The sequence below is a fragment of the Leptidea sinapis genome, chromosome 5, assembly GCF_905404315.1.
Source record: "Leptidea sinapis chromosome 5, ilLepSina1.1, whole genome shotgun sequence".
In the NCBI taxonomy this organism is placed as follows: domain Eukaryota; kingdom Metazoa; phylum Arthropoda; class Insecta; order Lepidoptera; family Pieridae; genus Leptidea; species Leptidea sinapis.
Window position 1 is genome coordinate 10,031,868 of NC_066269.1, and position 20,009 is coordinate 10,051,876.

Consider the following 20,009-nt stretch of genomic DNA (forward strand, 5'->3'; position numbering starts at 1 on the left):
CCCAAACTAGGCATATCCTGTACTATAGGTACAACACAACGAAATATTTAATACTATATACTTACTTAGACATACATAACAGTGGGTTTATGGGTACAGTATTATGGGTACCACAACGGCACCTATTTCTGCCGTGAAGCAGTAATGTGTAAGCATTACTGTGTTTCGGTCTGAAGGGAGCCGTAGCTACTGAAATTACTGGGCAAATGAGGCTTAACATCTTATGTCTCAAGGTGACGAGCGCAAATGTAATGCCGCTCAGAATTTTTGGCTTTTTTGAGAATCCTGAGCGGCACTGCATTGTAATGGGCATGGCGTATCAATTACCATCAGCTGAACGTCCTGCACGTCTCGTCCCTTATTATCATAAAAAAAAAATCATAAAAAAATACTTATAAACATCCATGATTCGGAAACAAACATTCATATTCATCAGATAAATGTGCACCTACCGGGATTCGAACCCGGTAGAGGTCCCGGCTCAGTAGGCAGGCCACTGGGCTATATGGGTCGTTTTTTTTCATTGAAATTAATAAAATTCAAAATACTTACTGATGATAGTGTGACGTCATCCCAGTATCTTTCTTATTTCTTGTAGGATTATTTTACAAAGTCTCACTACGCAACCCGGCATTTTAGTTTCAATTACTAGCAAAGTTTAACAGAACATGTGGCACGTCAACGTTACATTTTGTTCGAGACTGGCTCGAGTACCGAGTATCTAGTTGGATCGCCGCGGAGATGGTTTTAATATTCGAAATACTTAGTGGCTCACTGTTTACGACTTGTCAATCAAAATCGGTTACAGTTACAACACATTCGCTTGCCTTTTCTTTCTTGCTGTATCTCCTTTAATATGTTCTTCTCTCTCGCGCGCATTGTTTGTCTGAACGCTATTATATATTAGAAACTGGTCTTAAACCAACTCAAAACAAATTTAAAATCGTATTTTAAACAAAGAAGTAAAAATGTTCAACGAATTAATTGTGATATTTTCCTTAAAATTTGATAAAGTGAAATAAATTTTAATCCTGTTTGAAAAATGGTTACTTCAATACGTGATTTATTTTATTAATCGCTATTAAAGTTACTGTTAAAAACCTATGAATATCATTTGTTTTTTGTATAACCGTTCATATAATTTGATGATTTAAATACAATGATTACTACTCAGATTAAGGATTGGTCTCCGCTGCCCTCCAACTAGTTACCGCACTACCTGATAACAATAGCTTTTTTATTACGGCAACTATAAGATGCTTATGTGCGAGGCATCTTGACACTCAATGGCATCTTTCAAATTTTGTAGCATACGCTTCATGTTATCTTACATTGATTATATATGATCCCAGTGTCTTTCTTAATTCTTGTAGTATTATTTAAGTTCTTCTACGCAACCCGGCATTTGAGTTTCAATTATTAGCAAAGTTTAACAGAACATGTGGCAAGTCAACGTCACACATTGTTCGAGACTGCCTCAAGTACGCCCAGTACAAAGTATGCAGGGGAGAAGTCTTAAGTTCAAAAATTAAAGCGAATCTTTTGTTATTCTAACCGATTGTGATTGACAAGTCCTAAAAAGTCAGTCACGTTTGGAAGCTGGCTCTTTAGTTAGTATTTTGAATATTAAGCCACTAGCTTACGCACAGATTCCTTTAATATAATCTGGATAAAAGTTTAAAATCGTCACACAAGCGTAATTATTATTATTAAAAATAGCATAACAGTATTTTTAACCAAAAAATGTGTGTGTGTGTGAATATGTATGGGTTTGCGTGTGTATAAAGTTATACTCTCAATATACCGTATCATCGTACGTTCTTTTTCACAAACTATATTTACGCCATTGCGTTTTATTGATTATTGTATGTATTATTATGTAATAATAAAAAAAGCGCAGATCCCGACACATATTACCACAGACCTACCATAGATAGTTAGACCATAGATAGATAGAGTATTGCTGTCATCTCTGGTCTGGCGTACCCCAGTATCAGCTCGAACCATTTGACTACGTGCAATGCAGAGCTGCTGGAATTGTCTGTGAATTGCTTGATTACTTGGCGTTGCGTAGAGACGTCGATTCATTGTTTGGTTTCTACCGCAGGAGTTATAACGGGGAGTGTTCCGAAGAGGTGTTTCACCTGCCACCGAATTTGACCTTCGCACAATACGCCACAAATTAGGATATCATCCCCACCATCTGGGTATGTGGCATTCCTCCACAGTACGATTTTTAAGAAACATTAATCGATATACAACCAAGCTATGGAATCAGCTTCCTTTTGCGGTGTTTCCAGGACGATACGACATGGGTAAAAAAATGATGAAAAAGCCGGCAACGCTCCTGTGATTGGTCTGGTAATGCAAGGGAATGTGGGCGACGCGGCGGTGATCACTTAACACAAGGTGACGCTCTTTTGCCTTGGTCTTCCATAAAAAATGGTATTGTACTATTTAAACGATACATATATTATAAAAATGAAATTAAACTATATAATGACATGTAGGTAACTCATGAAAACTTTGCTATCAATATAGTGAAGGCGCTAATAGCACAGTACAGTAATAGATAACTTCATACTAGAGCACCCGAATCCAGACTAGCAAAACTTTCTAAAATAAGATTCACTCTATTGTATGAAACGTGCAGTCCTTGATAGATTGACAGATGACGGCTATAATCTTGTAAGGAACTTAGCTATCAAACTTAAAAGGATTATACTTCGTGGCCTTATTATAATTACTACTATTTTCAACATATGTCAAATGACTGCACGTTTCATACTTAACTAAATTTCAATTTTTACTGACGCAGTCCCGCCTCTTATTAGGTACGTAGTATTTACATTCTCTTTGTCCGAATCGACGCAAGCATACATACACACGATTTCCACCAGCCCCTGCTGTCGCAGCTCGCCTCGCCGAGTGGCGCGTACGACACAAGCACATCTCATCTATAACTATGTATGTAGTTACAAACCTATCTTGGCTGACACCGACTCTAAAAACAACAATAATCGTAACTACATTATGACTTTTAGGTAGTCTAATAATTTTGTTTTCATTTAATCAGGGGAACACATGTTTATGTATTTTTTAGTGCATATTATAATGTTTTGGGATAGTTTTTTTTAAATCAGTTGTTTTTTGTTACATATATTTTTTAATATTTAGTGAATCTGAAATACACTAACTAATTTGCCAGTGTCAAAACTGGAGCAAATCAGCAGGACATATAGCACGAAGGACAAATAGCCGTTGGGGACGTAAAGTACTCGAATTGCAACCACGGACTGGAAGACGTAGTGTTGGTAGACCCCCACAAGATCAACCGATGACCAGGTTAAGTTAGCCGGAAATGATTGGATGGGGGACCTATCATCATTAGATATTCGAATCAGTTGCATTATTATTAATTAAAATCATTATTTGTCGCATGATTTTAATTATTTACTTAATAAACACTTAATAACGTTTTCTTACAGTGTTATTAAAGCATTCAACAAAGAAATGAATAATCTTTTCTTAATTTGTACACGTGTTGTTAAACATCACCTTTGCTTTCTACCTCTCCCCGGCTTTTGTGTAAGACTAATTATATTTACATACGACTAGCACACGTCAAATAATATGACATATTAGCTAATGTATACGTTAAAGCATTATAATATTCATTTAAATTAACACCTTATTTCGTGGCAGTAATGTTCAAAATGTATTCATTTGCTACATTTCGTTGGCGATGTATTTTGTTTCAGCAATTGAAATGTAATTATTTAGCAAAAGAATTAAAAATGTCAAGTCAGTTACATAATTTTGTAAAAATTAAAGGGGCACATTCCGAAAATATGACACTCCATTATTTTATGTTTGGATATGCTGTTATTTCGACAGTTTTTCACTGAACATTTTGTCATTGCGAGGCGTTGTATTTAAAGCGCGATCAAAATACAACTGAACGAAAAGTCTGCCTAATAGACCCATACGCAGTTTTGCTTCAGATAATTTTCTTGCGTAATTGTGTCTCTAGTTGTATATTGTAAGTCAATGACCTGTAAACATAATGATAACATGTATTATATATATATATATATATATATATATATATATATATATATATATATATATATATATATATATATATATATATATATATATATATATATATATATATATATATAAATGAATTGCTGTTCGTTAGTCTCGCTAAAACTCGAGAACGGCTGTACCGATTTGGCTAATTTAGGTCTTGAATTATTTGTGGAAGTCCAGGGAAGGTTTATAAGGTGAATAAATAGGAAAATGCTGCTAAATTAAATAAAACAACAGATTTGTTTTTCCTTTGATGTGTCCATTAATTTCTATGAGAGAATTTATTGACAAATTCATATCAAACATTATTTTATTTATTATATACAGAACAACGTTTGTCGAGTCAGCTAGTTATTAATATATTCTAAGATGATTTATACGTCTAGATAGACTATGACAGCTGTGAAAACATCGAAAAAATTTGAGTTTAGAGTTAACTTCTATCGCAAACTAACACAAAGTGTCATACAAATCGCGAGTGTAAGAAGTAGCTTGTCACACACACGTACTAAAGTATTTAGCCTGGCCTCTTTTTTATCGGTTTTCTAACAGAATGATACTCTATCTAGTATATTATTTACCATAGGAGCACTGTATTACGTCATATTTAGCTGCTGAGTGAGCGAGGGGCTCAAGCAGCCCAAGACTAACACAGGTTAATTCCAGAGGCTTTCGCCTTCGCGAGTCAATAAAAAGAAAATTCTACAAAAATAATCATTTTCTATTTTAATAGTTTGTAATTAAACAATAAAAAATATCACTATTGAGGGCCTATTAAGCTATTTTCAGTGCCTGATTTTAGCAACACAGGAAATCCTCCTGTAAGATTGCATGGAGAATATTTTCATAAAGTGTCTCATTTTATATTGCTGGTCAATCCAGATACTCGTGAACTTGTACATTGGTCCGGATAAACCAGTATCTAGTGTAACTTGAAGTTATTTTTTCAAAAGCCTGCTTGTATTTTTTAGCAAATATAGCCGCTTTTGTATTTGAATGTTGATCATTTTAATAATTTTATTTACGTATATTTTACTCATGCATCCTTTGGTATAATTTTACTTTATGTTATCTGAAAGACCATTGTTAATACCTTAATAAACCTATTTATGTAGCAGTTACTTCTAGTGACTTACTGTACTCGTATGATGCGATGATAAAAGTTTAAAAACATAAATTCTATTTCCAAGAGAAACAGTACCTCACACATAATATAAGTAACATCATTAGTACAAACGACAAGACTTTATACCTTACACCAGTAATCGCAAAAGATGTGCATAAAACCATATTGGGACTCAAAAATACTAGCTCAACAGGCTACGCTATTTGCACAAAAACTTTAAAAATATGTGCTGGTAATGTAGCTCTGCCACTTAGCTACATAATAAACCAATCTTTTACAGAAGGTTTTTACCCTGATAGGCTTAAACTTTCAATCATAAAGCCTCTTCATAAAAAAGGTGATAAAAATGATATAAGAACTATCGTCCCCTCACGCTGATACCACTTCTTTACAAAGTCTTGGAAAAAATAATGCATCATAAAATATATAGCTTTATATCATCTCACCATTTACTGAAAAATGAACAGATGAACAATTGATCGACATTGCAATAGGAAAACCCATGTTGAAAATCTGTGTAGCAAATTGGATAAGATTGTTTATGTCCTCAGACGGCTCCGTCAAACCTCAGATAAGAGAACTGCATTAATAGTCTACCAAGGGTATGTTTCATCGCTTCTAAGGTATGGCGTTATCCTGTGGGGTAACTCGGTATTTGCACTATGTGGACTGCAACCACTGGATACCTGTAGGCCTTTATTTAAGAAGTATCGTGTTCTTCCCTTACCCTGTCTATATATATATGAATTGATATTACTAGTTAAGAAAAATCCAACTATTTTAAAACTTACAATGACTTGGATGAGGGAAGATCTCTGAGAGCCTGAGCAGAGAAGGAACAAACTAGTTCTGCCTCTTAAAAGGCTACAGATGTTTGGAAAGAGTACACACTACATCGCAATAACTATGTATAATAAATTTCCTGACGACCATAAAAGCAATACTTTAAATAAATTTAAAAGGAGAACTCATGAGTTGCTCATTAACAAATGCTATTATAATATTTCAGAATTATATAATGATAATCTTATGTTAAATTAAGGACTACCTAAGGATATTTTAAGGTTAAGGATATTTTAAAGTTATTGACAATAATTGGATTTGGACTTTTAAAAAAGTAATGATTAAAATATGACATTTTAATCATTACTTTTATTTTATATTTATGCTTTGTTTGCATAAATTTTATGTAATGTTTCTGTTTCTTTATTTAATTAAATTTAACGTAATATTCAAATACTGGTAAAATGTATAAGGCTCATCAGAATTTTTTCTCGATCTATTGTACCTGCATTTTATTGAATAAATAAATCATTCATTCATTCATTCATTCACGGACTATGTGTTGATTCCCTCGCACAGATAAAACTAAGTAAAGGAACAACTCACCCCACGACACCACCACAATCTTGCACAAACTGCGAGGGAGCCTCCAGCTGATCTACTAAAACAAATATTCAATTTTTTTTCGCTTTATTTCGAATGTTTTTAGTTAGGGCTGACTTCGACAAAATCAGGAGTAGCTGGATAACTTAAGCTCTTGCAGCATTTCGAAGACCGTCTCCACGAGCCGATATTTCATACTGAAGGTAGTTCTTCTTGCATCAACAGAGCCATATTTCATGTTCAGAGTGAATAAGTCAGGAAAAAACTGGAATTAGAGTTAAAATTAAATCCTTAACTGTATATGCTCTCTACATACGAATAATACATGACACAAGTAACCTTGGCGTATTCCGAAGAGCTGTTTCACCTCATACCTGCCGCTTAATTCTACCTTCACACGACGATGAAGATATCATATCCACCATCTAGATGTGTGACGTCTAGACTTTGGAGGTCACAGTGCGGTTTTGAAGGAACTTTGTGGAATGAGCTTCCTTATGTTTCCGGGACGATACGACATACCTTCAAAAAAAGCGCGTGCACCTTCCTTAAAAGCCGGCAACGCTCCTGATCCTCCATGCTCTTTACGTGATTCCTCTGGTGTTGCAAGAGAATGTGGGCGGCGGTGATTACTTAACACCAGGAGACTTGTTTGTCCTCCTTTTCCATTCAAATAAGAGTGGAGAGATTGCCCCCATGCTCTATAATTTTAATAAATAAATTTTCATCATCACTTTGTCTTCCGGCTGATGACGATGAAATATTTTTTTTATGAAATTTAGGGTACAGACGTTCATTAAGGTATTTTTAATAAAAATATTAAAATTACAATATGTATTAAAAGAGATTCAAGGATAAATCTAGTACAAATTTGATCGAAGCTCAACATACCTGCATTCCTACCGCTGGATCAGTAGCGAATTCTTGTGACAGCTCGTTGCATTTGAGTATTGTTGCCATTTGTGGGGACACGTAAAGAAGTTGAAATTTTCCCTGAAGTACAAGAACAAGTATGAGAATATATAAGGCTTCATTTATCCCGCACATAAGATGTGACAGACACTTGAAAAATTTACGTAGGTACTTGCACAATACAGTAATAGAACAGCGGGCCTACATGAACTATTATTGCGATTCAATTGACGACCTAAAATGAACTGCTTTGCTATTTCATACCACGATGTCATTAGAGCTATCCAATTTAGGTTGACGTGAAATCAAGTCGGCAATTTAATCGCAAACTGTTTTAGTTCGTTCATTCATTCGTATATTTCAACCTAAATTGGATAGCTTATGTGTCAAATTGAGCGATTCAAAAAACTTGCTACTTTCTTAGCGGAAAGTGAATCGTGTTGTTAATTACCTTTTAAAAAATAGTGAAAACATACAAAATAGGAAAATTTAATTGATGAAATATGAGATGAGAATATTTTATTGGAATTTTTGTATAAAAAATACTGAAAATAAATACCAATGTGATAAAATGCAATAAAATGAAAATACTAAAGACAAGGCAGTAAGGCCCTTGGCTATAGCCGCAATGCAGGGTTAAGTAAGATTAGCAATCTTTAAGGAGGAATATCTAAACGTGAAGGGCTTAAAAGGTAGTATACGTAACGTCAATTTGCGTAAAAACAACAACATCTATTATGGCAAAAGTAAATGGAACTATATATTTCCAAAATCGTAACAGACTTGCCACATTCTATTAGAGATACAAGCAATACTAAATCATTGTTTTTAAGAGACATTTCTTAGGAATGAGTGCCGCTGATCATGGCCACATTCTCTAGGAAATGTCTATTACTAATGAGCATAGCCAGGGTGTCTCATTTTTACGCACACATACACATCATTAACACGGCCGCTAAGCAATCTTGGGAAGACAGAACAATAGGTCGCTGTCTGAGTTAAATTAGCTGCGCCGCACCTCATTAAACTTATTTAAGTACCAACCCTAGCGTTCCACCCACACAAACGTAGGTATTTCTAAGAGACCGCTGAGTTACGCTACTGTTCAATTACTTATATAGTGGTGCTGGCGATGTAAAAAAATATCGACACCGACCATGCAAAAACTATAAAACAAGATAATTTAAAAGTGAACAAACATTTTTCTCCACATTTTAAAGTTGGTGGTAGTCCAACCAGATCCTTTGCACAGGATGCCGGCTAAATTATGGGTACCACAACGGCGCCTATTTCTGCCATGAAGCAGCAATGTGTAAGCATTATTGTGTTTCGGTCTGAAGGGCGCCGTAGCTAGTGAAATTACTGGGAAAATGAGACTTAACATCTTATGTCTCAAGGTGACAAGCGCAGTTGTAGTGCCGCTCAGAATTTTTGTGGTTTTTCAAGAATCCTGACCGGCGCTGCACCATCAGCTGAACGTCCTGCTCGTCTCGTCCCTTATTTTCATAAAAATATAATTAAAAAGTGAACATAATTTTTCTCCACATTTTAAAGTTGGTGGTAGTCAATATTTCATATAGACGTTAAATTACACGCTACAAATTAGGATAACATCCCCACCATCTGGATGTGGTCCTCCACAGCGGTTTTCAAGACGCTTTCTTCCACATCAAACAACAAAGCTGTGGAATGAGCTCCCTTGTGCAGAGTGTTACGGGGATGACACGACATGGGTAACTTAAAAAAAACGCATACACCTTCCTTAAAGGTCCGCAGCGCTCCTGTAATTCCTCTGGTGTTGCAAGAGAATGTGGGCGATGGTGATCGCTTAACACCAGGTGACCCGTACGCGCTCGTTTGTCCTCCTTTTCCATAAAAAAAAAACAAAATATTCGAGTATTATATGACCTATCTAGAAAAATTTAAACATTGCTCTATCAAAAGATTCGGCGATGGAAAATCATTCTATGCCGTTTAAAAACAAACAAAACCTTTGTAATGAACTAAATTCACCAAACACTGCAAAATTTTGGTTGAAGGTAAAACAAATTAATGTTCCTTATGTAGTAATTCCTTAGTACGTTAACTGGTCTGTATTTTTGTTTCCAGCATTGATCCAAGATGGCCGGCCACCTTAGATCTTTTAGCAACGTCAGGTACATTGCATAAAGGATACAAGAGAGAAGTCAGGTCATCTATACGCTATGTAATCTACATCTATATAATATATTCCATGGTATATAAAAACCTCTCTCTTTTTATCCACAGCCTCCCTCAACTGCATCACAATGTTCCTGCTGCCAGCCGTAGCATTCCATCTACAACAACATATAAGCGATCAGTACTTAAAATAACTCACACAAACTTGAATACTTTTAGAAACGAATATGAAAATAATTATCCCAAGTTTTAAGACAGTTAGTAATGGCGAAACAATGGAGAGACATAACTGATGTTCCGAGGAGAGATGGTCTCCTGGTGCTAATCCTGTAGGAACTACCTAGCGTAGGTGCTAAAGTGTGTCCGCTCAGCGTTTGGTGATTGAATGCGTTACACCGAATACTTTGATGCGATGCGAATATGCCGCTGCCTACTGATGAATAAATGAATATGCGTGCGACTGCTGATAATTGATTTATTAACCAGCGCGATTATTGGCATTAGATCAACCAATCAGATAGTAATACGTCTGTTGTCTACAGGTATCTCTCTATTACGACGACCTGTATAGCCGAGTGGTTAGCGATCCTACCTACTAAGCTAGAGGTACCGGGTTCGAATCCCGGTAGGTGCAAGAATTTATATGATGAATATGGATGTTCGTTTCCGAGTCATGGATTTTTAAATGTATTTATGTATGTTTATATGAATTTAGGTATGTTTAAGTAAGTATATTGTATTAAATATATCATTGTCTTGTAACCCATAACACAGGCTATATATATATATATGCGTAACTTGGGGCAAAATAATTTGTGTAAAAATGTGTCAATATTATATTATTACCTACTGCGGTGCAAACACTTACCTATAGACATCAGAAATTCAAAATTTGTTTGTATTAACTAATGTTATTGTTAATTATGTATTATTTTCTCTAACAATTCGGATACAGATAAGATACTTCTACAAATACTACGGTTCCAATTTTTTGACATGTTTATCTTCATTTCCTTATCTATATTATGGCAGTTTCGAAAACACGATTACGAATAAAAATCTTGATAGATTTATTTTTTGAAAAATAGGCTTTTTTATTTGAATTGTTTTATATTATCATAAAATTATGATAGCTATCTACACAAAACATATTTTATTCGATAGTTTATTAGTATTTATAAATTATCCTCGTTGGTTTTATACCGGCTAACCACTGCGGTCAACCGCATAGAACTATTACCGGCTCACACATTGAGGCCAATTCAAACTCTCTATGGGATAATTATATTTTCTTATAATGTAAGAGGGGGCAAACGGGCAAGAGGCTCACGGGATGGGGAGTGGTGAGCCCATGGCAATCTACAACAACAGGTGTCAAGAGAAGCCTTGCCGGCCTTTAAGATGGGAGTATGCTCTTTTCTTGAAGGTCCTTAAGTCGTATCGGTTCGGGAAAACAGCTGTGCGGGGCAAGAAATTTCTTGCAAATCGCGCGGTTCTGGAATACCAGACGTTTAAGTTTGTTAAGTTTCTTTGTCGTTAAAAATATCTCTAGGCGATACGATAAACCAGAACAGACTAGGTTCAATAAATAATAGTTTTAAGGCTAAATGTATACACTTTTATAATAAAGTTCCAGCCACTGTTCAGGCATTATTTATAAATAAATATAAATGTTTCATTAAAAATGGCTCTGTCATAAATCCTACTACTCCCCAGCTGAATATCTGAGTGATCCGACAGCCTGGGACAGATTATGATTATTTTATAGCAATAGCAATGACAATACAATATTTAATTAAAAAGAGCACAAAAAAAAAGAATGCTGGGTGTCTAGTATTTTAGAAATGACATGAATAAATGACAAAGAATTCTAAAGGAATCAATTTTCAAATTCAGTCAGCTGGTATGGTATACACAGCAAAAGGATCACAAGTTAATATCTAATTAATCACTTTGGCTGCTAACCTGCTCCATTGGAAATTGTAGGCCCTTGATAGGAATGCCATGGCATGGTAGTTGTGTCTCTCGGCCACCCATTCCTTTGGACATGAGCCTTCCACATGATTATGGGCGTCAAAGTCTGGGAAGAAGTCGCAAGCAGCGTCGCGCATTATCTGAAAAAAAAATTACGTGATTTGTAAACGACCTGATAGTCTAGTGCCTGTGAATTAATCAACTTCTAAAGTATTTTATGACGGTACGTCATTCGAGCGGTTAGCTCAGATGGAAGCATGGAACGCGAGAGGTCGTGGGTTCGAGTCCCGCATCGTTCATAAAATTCTGTTATCAAATTTTATTTGTGTAATAATCCCAGAAGTGAGGGTTATCACTTTAAAAACATAACAAATTGTTTAGATTTGCAAGAGCGACATCTCAAGTCAATTTCCTGATTTGCAAATATTGGGGTAGAGCAGGTTATCAACTGTAAAGTAGATCCTGTAGGTGAAGCCACAACCTGAGAGTTGAACAAAGCATACAAAATTTTATGACAATACGTCACTCGAACGGTTAGCTCGGTTGGGAGAGCACTCGCACGTAACGCGAGAGGTCGTGGGTTCGAGTCTCGCATCGTTCATAAAATTTTGTTTTCAAATTGCATTTGTGTATTAATCCCAGAAGTGAGGGTCATCACTATAAAACATAACAAATTGTTTTAATTTCTAAAGTTCTAAACTTTTTTTTAAATTATTATTTGTGATACATTTACTTGTGCTCCCTCAGGGGCACATTTTGTCTTTCTCCTTTCAATACTACATAATATTTGGATTTATTTATATTTATACGGAAGAAGTTAAAGTGTGCCAAAACTCCATAGAAAGGAGCGTAATTGGAGTTAGGAGACGAGACAAAGTAAAGTTAGAAAACATTAAGAGTCAGAAAAAAAAATTCAATAACGACTGGACACATTTTGAGGGAAAAGAAAGAGAAATGGATGGACAAAAACCGTTACAGATTAGAAGGTGGGAGGACGATTTTTAAAGGATAGCAGGACCGGACTGGATGAGAGTAGCTAGAGACCGAATAAGGTGGAAGTCCTTAGAGGAGGCCATTGTCGAGAGACAAATTACAAGTTAACCTAATCTAAGTTTTATTTATAAGAAAAATTAAAGAATACCTGTATCATTTTCTTAACGCTGTACGGTTTATTAAAGTGTTCCTTGAGCGCGGAGGTTGTTGCATTTGCAATCCATTTAAGCTTCACGGTGTTGCCAACACAGATCCAAGTGACCGTAATACAGACACCAGTCACACTAATTATGACGCCTTTCCTGTAAATGTAATGTTTCAATAGTAGTTTAAAACCGTTGTATTTTATTCAGTTTACACTGACGTACAATAAATAGCAAGACTCACAAACACGCTCAAAGCAAAACTCTGCTACGCGTCTATTAGATAGTCTTCATTCAGTTGTGTTTCGACCGCGCTTTGAATACAACGCCAGGCGATCAATCAGTGAAAATTTTTCCAAATAACAGCATATCCAACCTTTAAAAGGATAGATTGTCGTATTCCAGTTAAGTGCCCCTTTAAATAACTAACTTGGCGTTTAAAATCATTTTGCTTAATAATTACATTTCAATTGCTAAAACAAAATGTTCTTGCCTCGTGTTCGCGTCCGTCTAGCGCGTGACGTAGTGTTACTACGTCTAATGAGCATATTATACAAATAGACTTGCAAGATTACTGCAACGAAATAAGATGTTAATTTCAATGAATGTTTTAATATGATCTGTATTAGTTAATGTAAACGTATGAACAACGCTGGTTGGACATTTTTTGACGACCTTTTAATAGGCGATTGGGAGTATAGTTGTTTATATAGTTTCAATGAGTGTTAGTCCGAACAGTGCTGCCGCCACACCTATTTCTGTAACAGCAATAGCAGTAGACAGACAGACAGACGGACGGATGGAAAACAAAGTGATCCTAAAAGGGTTCCGTTTTTCCTTTTGAGGTACGAATCTGTAAAAATTAAGGAAGTTCTACTTACCCGTGAGGATCCGGACGTAGGTCCCATCCTTGGTAGGGTAGATTACTATAACGCAGTGTTGCGATACCGATAGGCCCTGTAACGATATTAATTAACGTATTGCAAAAGGGTTATGGTAAGTGTATAACAATTTACTAACGTATAAATAAACAAAGCGAAAAAAAAAGTCAAAGTCAAATAAACATTATTCAATTAGGCTTAAATTAAGCGCTTTTGAATCATCACTACAAATATTTCATTTAAATTACTGAATCTACAATATGTTCGGAAAAAGTTGAGCTCCTGAGAAGAACATTCAAGAAACTCAGTGGCCACTTTTTTCAATCAAATAGTGTATTTTTACAATGGCTGTAAATAAACAGAACAAATAGAATTAACCGTATGACTATTAATTATTGGATGCATTAACCTTTAAACTCAAAAACATATGATACATAGCACGCTTTGCCTCGTTTCAATGAGCGAAGCAAGGGCAAGGTAATAGTTATTAAGGCGACGGATAAGCAGCAATGCGCAAACAAGGAGTTTTTAGACAAGTTTTGTGGTGAAAATATCGCATTTGGGGCGATAAACACTACTTCATCATGTTACATATATCCTTAAGTCTTACTTGTAGGTTGCTATTGTTTGCTGTTGTTTATAGTTAACACTCCAGAGCTATTTTGAACAACCAATTTTTTCTCGGCATGACGCATTTGTTTAGTACTACTCTCAAAGCTCAAGTTATTTTCATATATTGTACTTATATTGTGTAGGTACATTTATTCAGATTAGAGATCAATAATGAAAATTGTAAGCACATAAACTGTTTGCGCCTGTCAAAATTGCGTGGTTTTCCACGCAAGAATTTTGAAAAAATTGGCTTTGTTACATTGAAAGTGGGCCGGCAGCCGTGAACTCTTATCGCTCAAGGTCGCTGGCATTTAGTGTCGTCTTAAATTCTGAAATTTATCAGATAAGAGAGGGCGGTATTATCGAAAAATCCACCGGCACATAGTCTCACAATACAGTAATAGCAGTACTTAAACTTCATACTAGAGCGCCCGAATCGGCGCACGCACACATACACACGTCATACACGACCGCTAAGCAATCTTGGGAAGACAAAACTATTGAGTGCCACGCTGTACGCCGCCGAGACTGGCCGCTGTCCGAGTTAGCTGCGCCGCACCCAGAGGGGTGCAACTTCCCTACATTGGCACATGATAAAAAATTGCATTGAAAGTGCTACCATCTATTCTATTAGATACGCTGCAAATTCATCACGATGGCGATCATTTTACATACATGATAGCTGGAGCTAGTGATAGTAAAAAACTTAAGTTACTTATTAAAACAAGACTTGACTATCGTGTGGTAATTAAAGTAATATAAAACATTACCAAAAACACAGAACATTAAAACTGTAATGAGATTAAAAATCAATACGGTCTACAACAATAGATAAAGTATAAACATAATGAGCGCCATCTAGCGACGGTAGTGTACCGACTACCGTCGCGTGTTATTACGGGTGTAAAATATTTTTACTAAAAATAACGCAGCGCCATCTCTTAGCCTGGGTACACTGATTTTACATAATAAAAACATCAGTGACACATCTATCTCTGGCATATAGTGTACTAGCTGACCCGACAGACGTTGTTCTGTTCATATTAAAAAAATACTCTTGCGGGTGGAATTTCATAAAATCCGTTCTTAGCTGACCTGTTCTAGAGATATCGTGATGAGTGACTATATACGTGGAAATCTCTTATATGTATATATATATATATATAGATTATCTGTGGCCGCACCATCCGCGTCGTAAATCTTTTTGTATATACCCTACAAACCGCTGAGTTACACTACTGTTCTATTACATGTATTGTGACAGTCGCGAGTAGAAGTTAGTTTTTAATGTAATTGACTCTGAACTAACACAATACACCAGTCCTGAACTGTATGGTGAACTTATCTTCGTTAAACTTGTAGTCATTCACGTAGTTTGTGGTCCAAAGTTTTCTGTTTTCTTGCCACTGGCAAATCACCGGGGCGTCCGTCCACATTATCTCTTGCGGTAACCTGTAACACAAAAGTATATTCTTCACAATAGTAGGTATTCCTACGAGGGTGTAGCCGTGAGGGTGCAGCAGACATGAGACGAAGCCTAGGGTGTTCATAAACCCGATTAGGAGAATCGCATTATTTTTCCGGCTGCTACATACACATACGAGGTGTAATAGAGAATGTAAAGATTATTTGTAATAGGTACAATTTGAATGCAAAAAGATATTTTAAATCTTTTTATCGGCCTTTTAGAAAAAAAAATTAAACAAAATATTCATTTTCTTAAAGAGATTCTTTTGGCATTCTTATTTTAAATTCCTATCAGATCATCATCATCATGACAAGAAGATTTTACGGTGCTTCCCGGACGCTGCCCATCCGAGTTGGATTCGAGTGACCTCATTAGCGAAATTGGACCTGCCTAACTGGATTGTTTGTCCAAGGTTGACCTACTCGTCAACAATTTTGAGGGCACAGTTCCAAATTTAACAACGACTTGGACATTAGACATGATATTCGTCTTGTCCATGTTTATTTTGAGACATACACCTTGGGAGCTGTATTGAAGCCATCAAGCATATGGCTCCATGGTCTTCCATGGTCTCTGCCATTATTGCGATATCGTTCGATATTCCAATGCAGCGGTGAACAGCTTCAGCGATATGCCATTATTTACTTTTTTAGAAATATGTTTTTTAATACGGCTAAGTACGAGGGGTGGCTGATATAAAATCTACTTTGTTAAAGAAAGTTTTGAAAATCGAACTGGCCACTGCAAAATCATATTCTATATTTATTCCTTTTTCAAAATTATGACGCTTATTTTTTTTCGCTTGTTTTTGTTTTTTTGGCGCGGCTTTGATTTCACCATGTCGAAAGAAAATTGTAAAATGATGAAATTTGAGCATCGAGCAGTGATTAAATTCCTAAGTAAAGAAGGAAATACGCCTACGCAGATCAGAGAGCGCATGTTAAAGGTGTATTCAAGTCCTTCTGAATTCGTCATAAAGTTTTGGTCGAAGCAATTTAAACATGGCCGTGAGAGCCTGGAAGACGACCCACGTAGTGGAAGGCCAATTTCTGCTGTTACCGCAGATAATGTTGAAAAGGTGAAGAACCTGATTCCTGCAGATCGGCGAATCAAGCAGTGGGAGATAGCCAGAGATGTGGGCATTAGCAAGGAACGAGTTCATGAAATTATTCACGAACATTTGGGCATGTCCAAGGTGAGCGCGCGTTGGGTCCCTAGAATGTTGACCCCCTTTGACAAACAAAGGCGAGTAGAATGTTGTCAGGCATTTCTAGACCTGGTCAAAGGTAAAGAAGAAGAGACTATCTCTCGAATTGTGACCTGTGATGAAACTTGGATTCGCCAGTGGGATCCGGAAAGCAAACAAGAGTCAATGCAATGGAAATTTAAAGGAGAAAAGCCGCCAAGGAAGTTCAAGGTTCGGCCGTCGGCTGGAAAACTAATGGCCACCGTATTTTGGGATGTCGAAGGGATTTTGATGAAAGATTATTTGCCTAAAAATACAACAATTAATGCTGAATATTATGCAAACTTGCTTGACCAGCTTCGTGAACAAATCAAAGAAAAGTGGAGAGGCAAACTCAGCAAAGGTGTTCTGATTTTACAAGACAATGCTCCTGTACACACAGCCTTAACGGCGAGGTCAGCCCTGAGCAAAAACGGCTTCACAGAAATTAACCATCCACCTTATAGTCCAGATCTGGCTCCCTGTGACTATTTCTTATTCAAAGATTTAAAGAAAAAATTGAGGGGTCGCAGATTTTCGACGGACGAAGAAATGAAGGAGGCTGTGACTGACCATTTTGACGAGCAAAATAAAAATTACTATTATAACGGCATGATGTCACTTATTTGCAAATGTCATAAGTGTATTTCACTTGCAGGAGACTATATAGAAAAATAAAAAAAAAAATTGCCATCAAAATCTTTCCTTTCATAGTTAGGTAGATTACTTATCAGCCTTCCCTCGTATCTCTTTGTATAAATACCACAAGTAAGAATAAAAAACTAAATACACCTACGAAGAAACATACATACATATTCTGATAAACACATAAGCCTATCTACCGTTATGCAAGGTCTTCATACAGATAGACAAAGAGATCATGCGAGTTTTCCATCACATTCCATGTATGATGTATTAGCATCAGTGAAACTAACTCAATTTGAACTAGCGCTAGTTTCTGGTACTCTGCCTCCATCTTCTTCAACTCTGCCTCTATCTCCTCCGGGGTGCGGGTGACGCCAGCGGCAGGGGGGGAGGGCGCCCGATATTGCACCTGATACTTCATCGGCCTCAAGGTCTTTGGAAGCTGCACTGGAAACAGTATAAATTCAAATTCAAATATTTTTATTCAAAATAGGATGTGACATCACTTATTGAAAGTCAAAAAACTACCACCCATTCCAAAATGAATGCCTCTGACCTAAGAAGAAGGGGCGTTTTTTTCATCGAATAAATATAATAACAAAGTAATATTTTACAATTAAACTTATTTTACTTGTTCAACTGCGGAGAAGCACCTTCGCACGACACTTTACTAACTTGTATATATTGTACTCCCCATACTAGATATGTGGCGTTCCTCGTCTGTGGGTCTTAAGGAACTTTTTTTTATGACAATAAGGGATGAGTCAAGCAGCACGTTCAGCTGATGGTAATTGATACGCCCTGCGCATTACAATACAGTGCCATTCAGGATTCTTGAAAAATCCGAAAATTCTGAGCGGCACTACAATTGCGCTCGAGTCTTTGAGACATAAGATGTTGTTTCATTTGCCCAGTAATTTCACTAGCAAAGGCGCCCTTCTGACCGAAACACAATAATGCTTACACATTACTGCTTCACGGCAGAAAAAGGCTCTGTTGTGGTACCCATAATCTAGTCGGCATCTTGTACAAAGAAGCCTCCCAAGGCTTGGGCCCAAAGACAAAAGATCCAGAGGATACCCCAAATGAGATGGTAAGACAAAAGGAAGCTCAAGATAGAGATAATTAGCTTTATTTGGAGAAGACCTTAACCTGTAAAAGGCTTCTTACAAAATGAATTTGGAATTATAAACTTTAACATATAATTATAAAAAGCATAATATAACCCATAAATATATTTTTTAATTTAAATACATACTTACTAACATAAGCAACAAAATTCGTTTTTTGTTTTTAGAAATTTTTTTAGGTAAAAATGCTTTTTTATTTTATTTATTGTTTTTATTTAAACACATCCTATTTAGGATTCCGTACCTAAAAAAGAAAAAACCGAACAGTTGAATGACTTAGTTATCCGTCGGTCTATCTGTCTGTCAAGACAATTGATACATACAAAAACAGGTACTTAATGCAAGGATGGTCGGTCCACGCCTTCTTTTACCTTTTTTACTTTTTTTATATACTTAGTCTGACCATAAATACTGTTACAATTAAAAATAAACAAAATAGTACATTTGAATTTGGAATCTGTCATTTATATATGTTTTTTCATTGAGTTTTCTCATTTTGGCGCTAATACATTGTACAATGTTTTGCGATTTTAAAATGGAGTGGGTAGATAAAGAGAACCAAATCGTTATGTACTCCATACGCTTAGTATTAGTAAAATGATTTTGAACGGGCTATTAATAGGTACAATAAAACCCCGTGAATGTTTGTGACAGAAAAAGATCTGGCCTTCCATGTAGTGTTCGTACGAAAAAGGTGGTCAAAGCAGTAAGGGAAAGAATTCGAAGAAATCTTGTCCGAAAGCAAAATATTTTATTATATTTAAAAAAAGAATTATCAAAATATTTACCGATTTTGATAATTCTTTTTTTATTTGAAAGCTGGTGCTTCCCGTGTAATCCCATTACATTGGTTCAGACATGACAATGGCATCCATGAGAAAACCATAAAAGTCTCAAATTTTGCTATAAGTATATACTTCAAAGGTAGTTTGGTGTGAGTTAGTTTGATCAGGTTATAATAATGGTATCCATATCAAAGTAACGGAACTCTTCAATTCTTAGGAGCAAATTAACGATACTCAGCCAAATCTTTTTTATGCTATCCGGATATTTCAGTCACTACCGTAACGTCATTACTGTATATGTAGTCAAATTGCAATGCGTTTACGTTCATTGCTGCATTCCAATATTTAGTATTAACATTAGATATAATATGCACTAAAAAGTAAAAAAAAATTTGCTTATTCTTATACAATCTAATTAATTAATCTTATTCTAGTTACAATTATTCTTATTTTTGGAGGCGGTGTAAGCAAAGG

General features: G+C 36.0%; 1 protein-coding gene across 7 annotated transcripts in view; it reads right to left on the bottom strand.

Moving 5' to 3' along the window:
• Positions 1–6,677: 6,677 nt before the first annotated feature.
• The window catches only part of LOC126980174 (dynein axonemal intermediate chain 7), a 72,889-nt gene continuing 59,557 nt past the window's right edge, over positions 6,678–20,009 (bottom strand). For 6 of the 7 annotated variants that reach the window (XM_050829766.1, XM_050829767.1, XM_050829771.1 and 3 more), the window contains 8 exons: positions 17,911–18,067; positions 15,592–15,734; positions 13,671–13,746; positions 12,795–12,948; positions 11,645–11,793; positions 9,768–9,837; positions 7,499–7,600; positions 6,678–6,872 (listed from right to left, as the gene is read on the bottom strand). In XM_050829766.1, coding sequence (XP_050685723.1) covers positions 6,735–6,872; positions 7,499–7,600; positions 9,768–9,837; positions 11,645–11,793; positions 12,795–12,948; positions 13,671–13,746; positions 15,592–15,734; positions 17,911–18,067 — 989 coding nt within the window. In that variant the 3' untranslated portion in view covers positions 6,678–6,734. Of the gene's footprint in view, positions 6,873–7,498; positions 7,601–9,767; positions 9,838–11,644; positions 11,794–12,794; positions 12,949–13,670; positions 13,747–15,591; positions 15,735–17,910; positions 18,068–20,009 lie in introns of those variants that run through there. The other variant, XM_050829772.1, reaches the window with a different exon arrangement.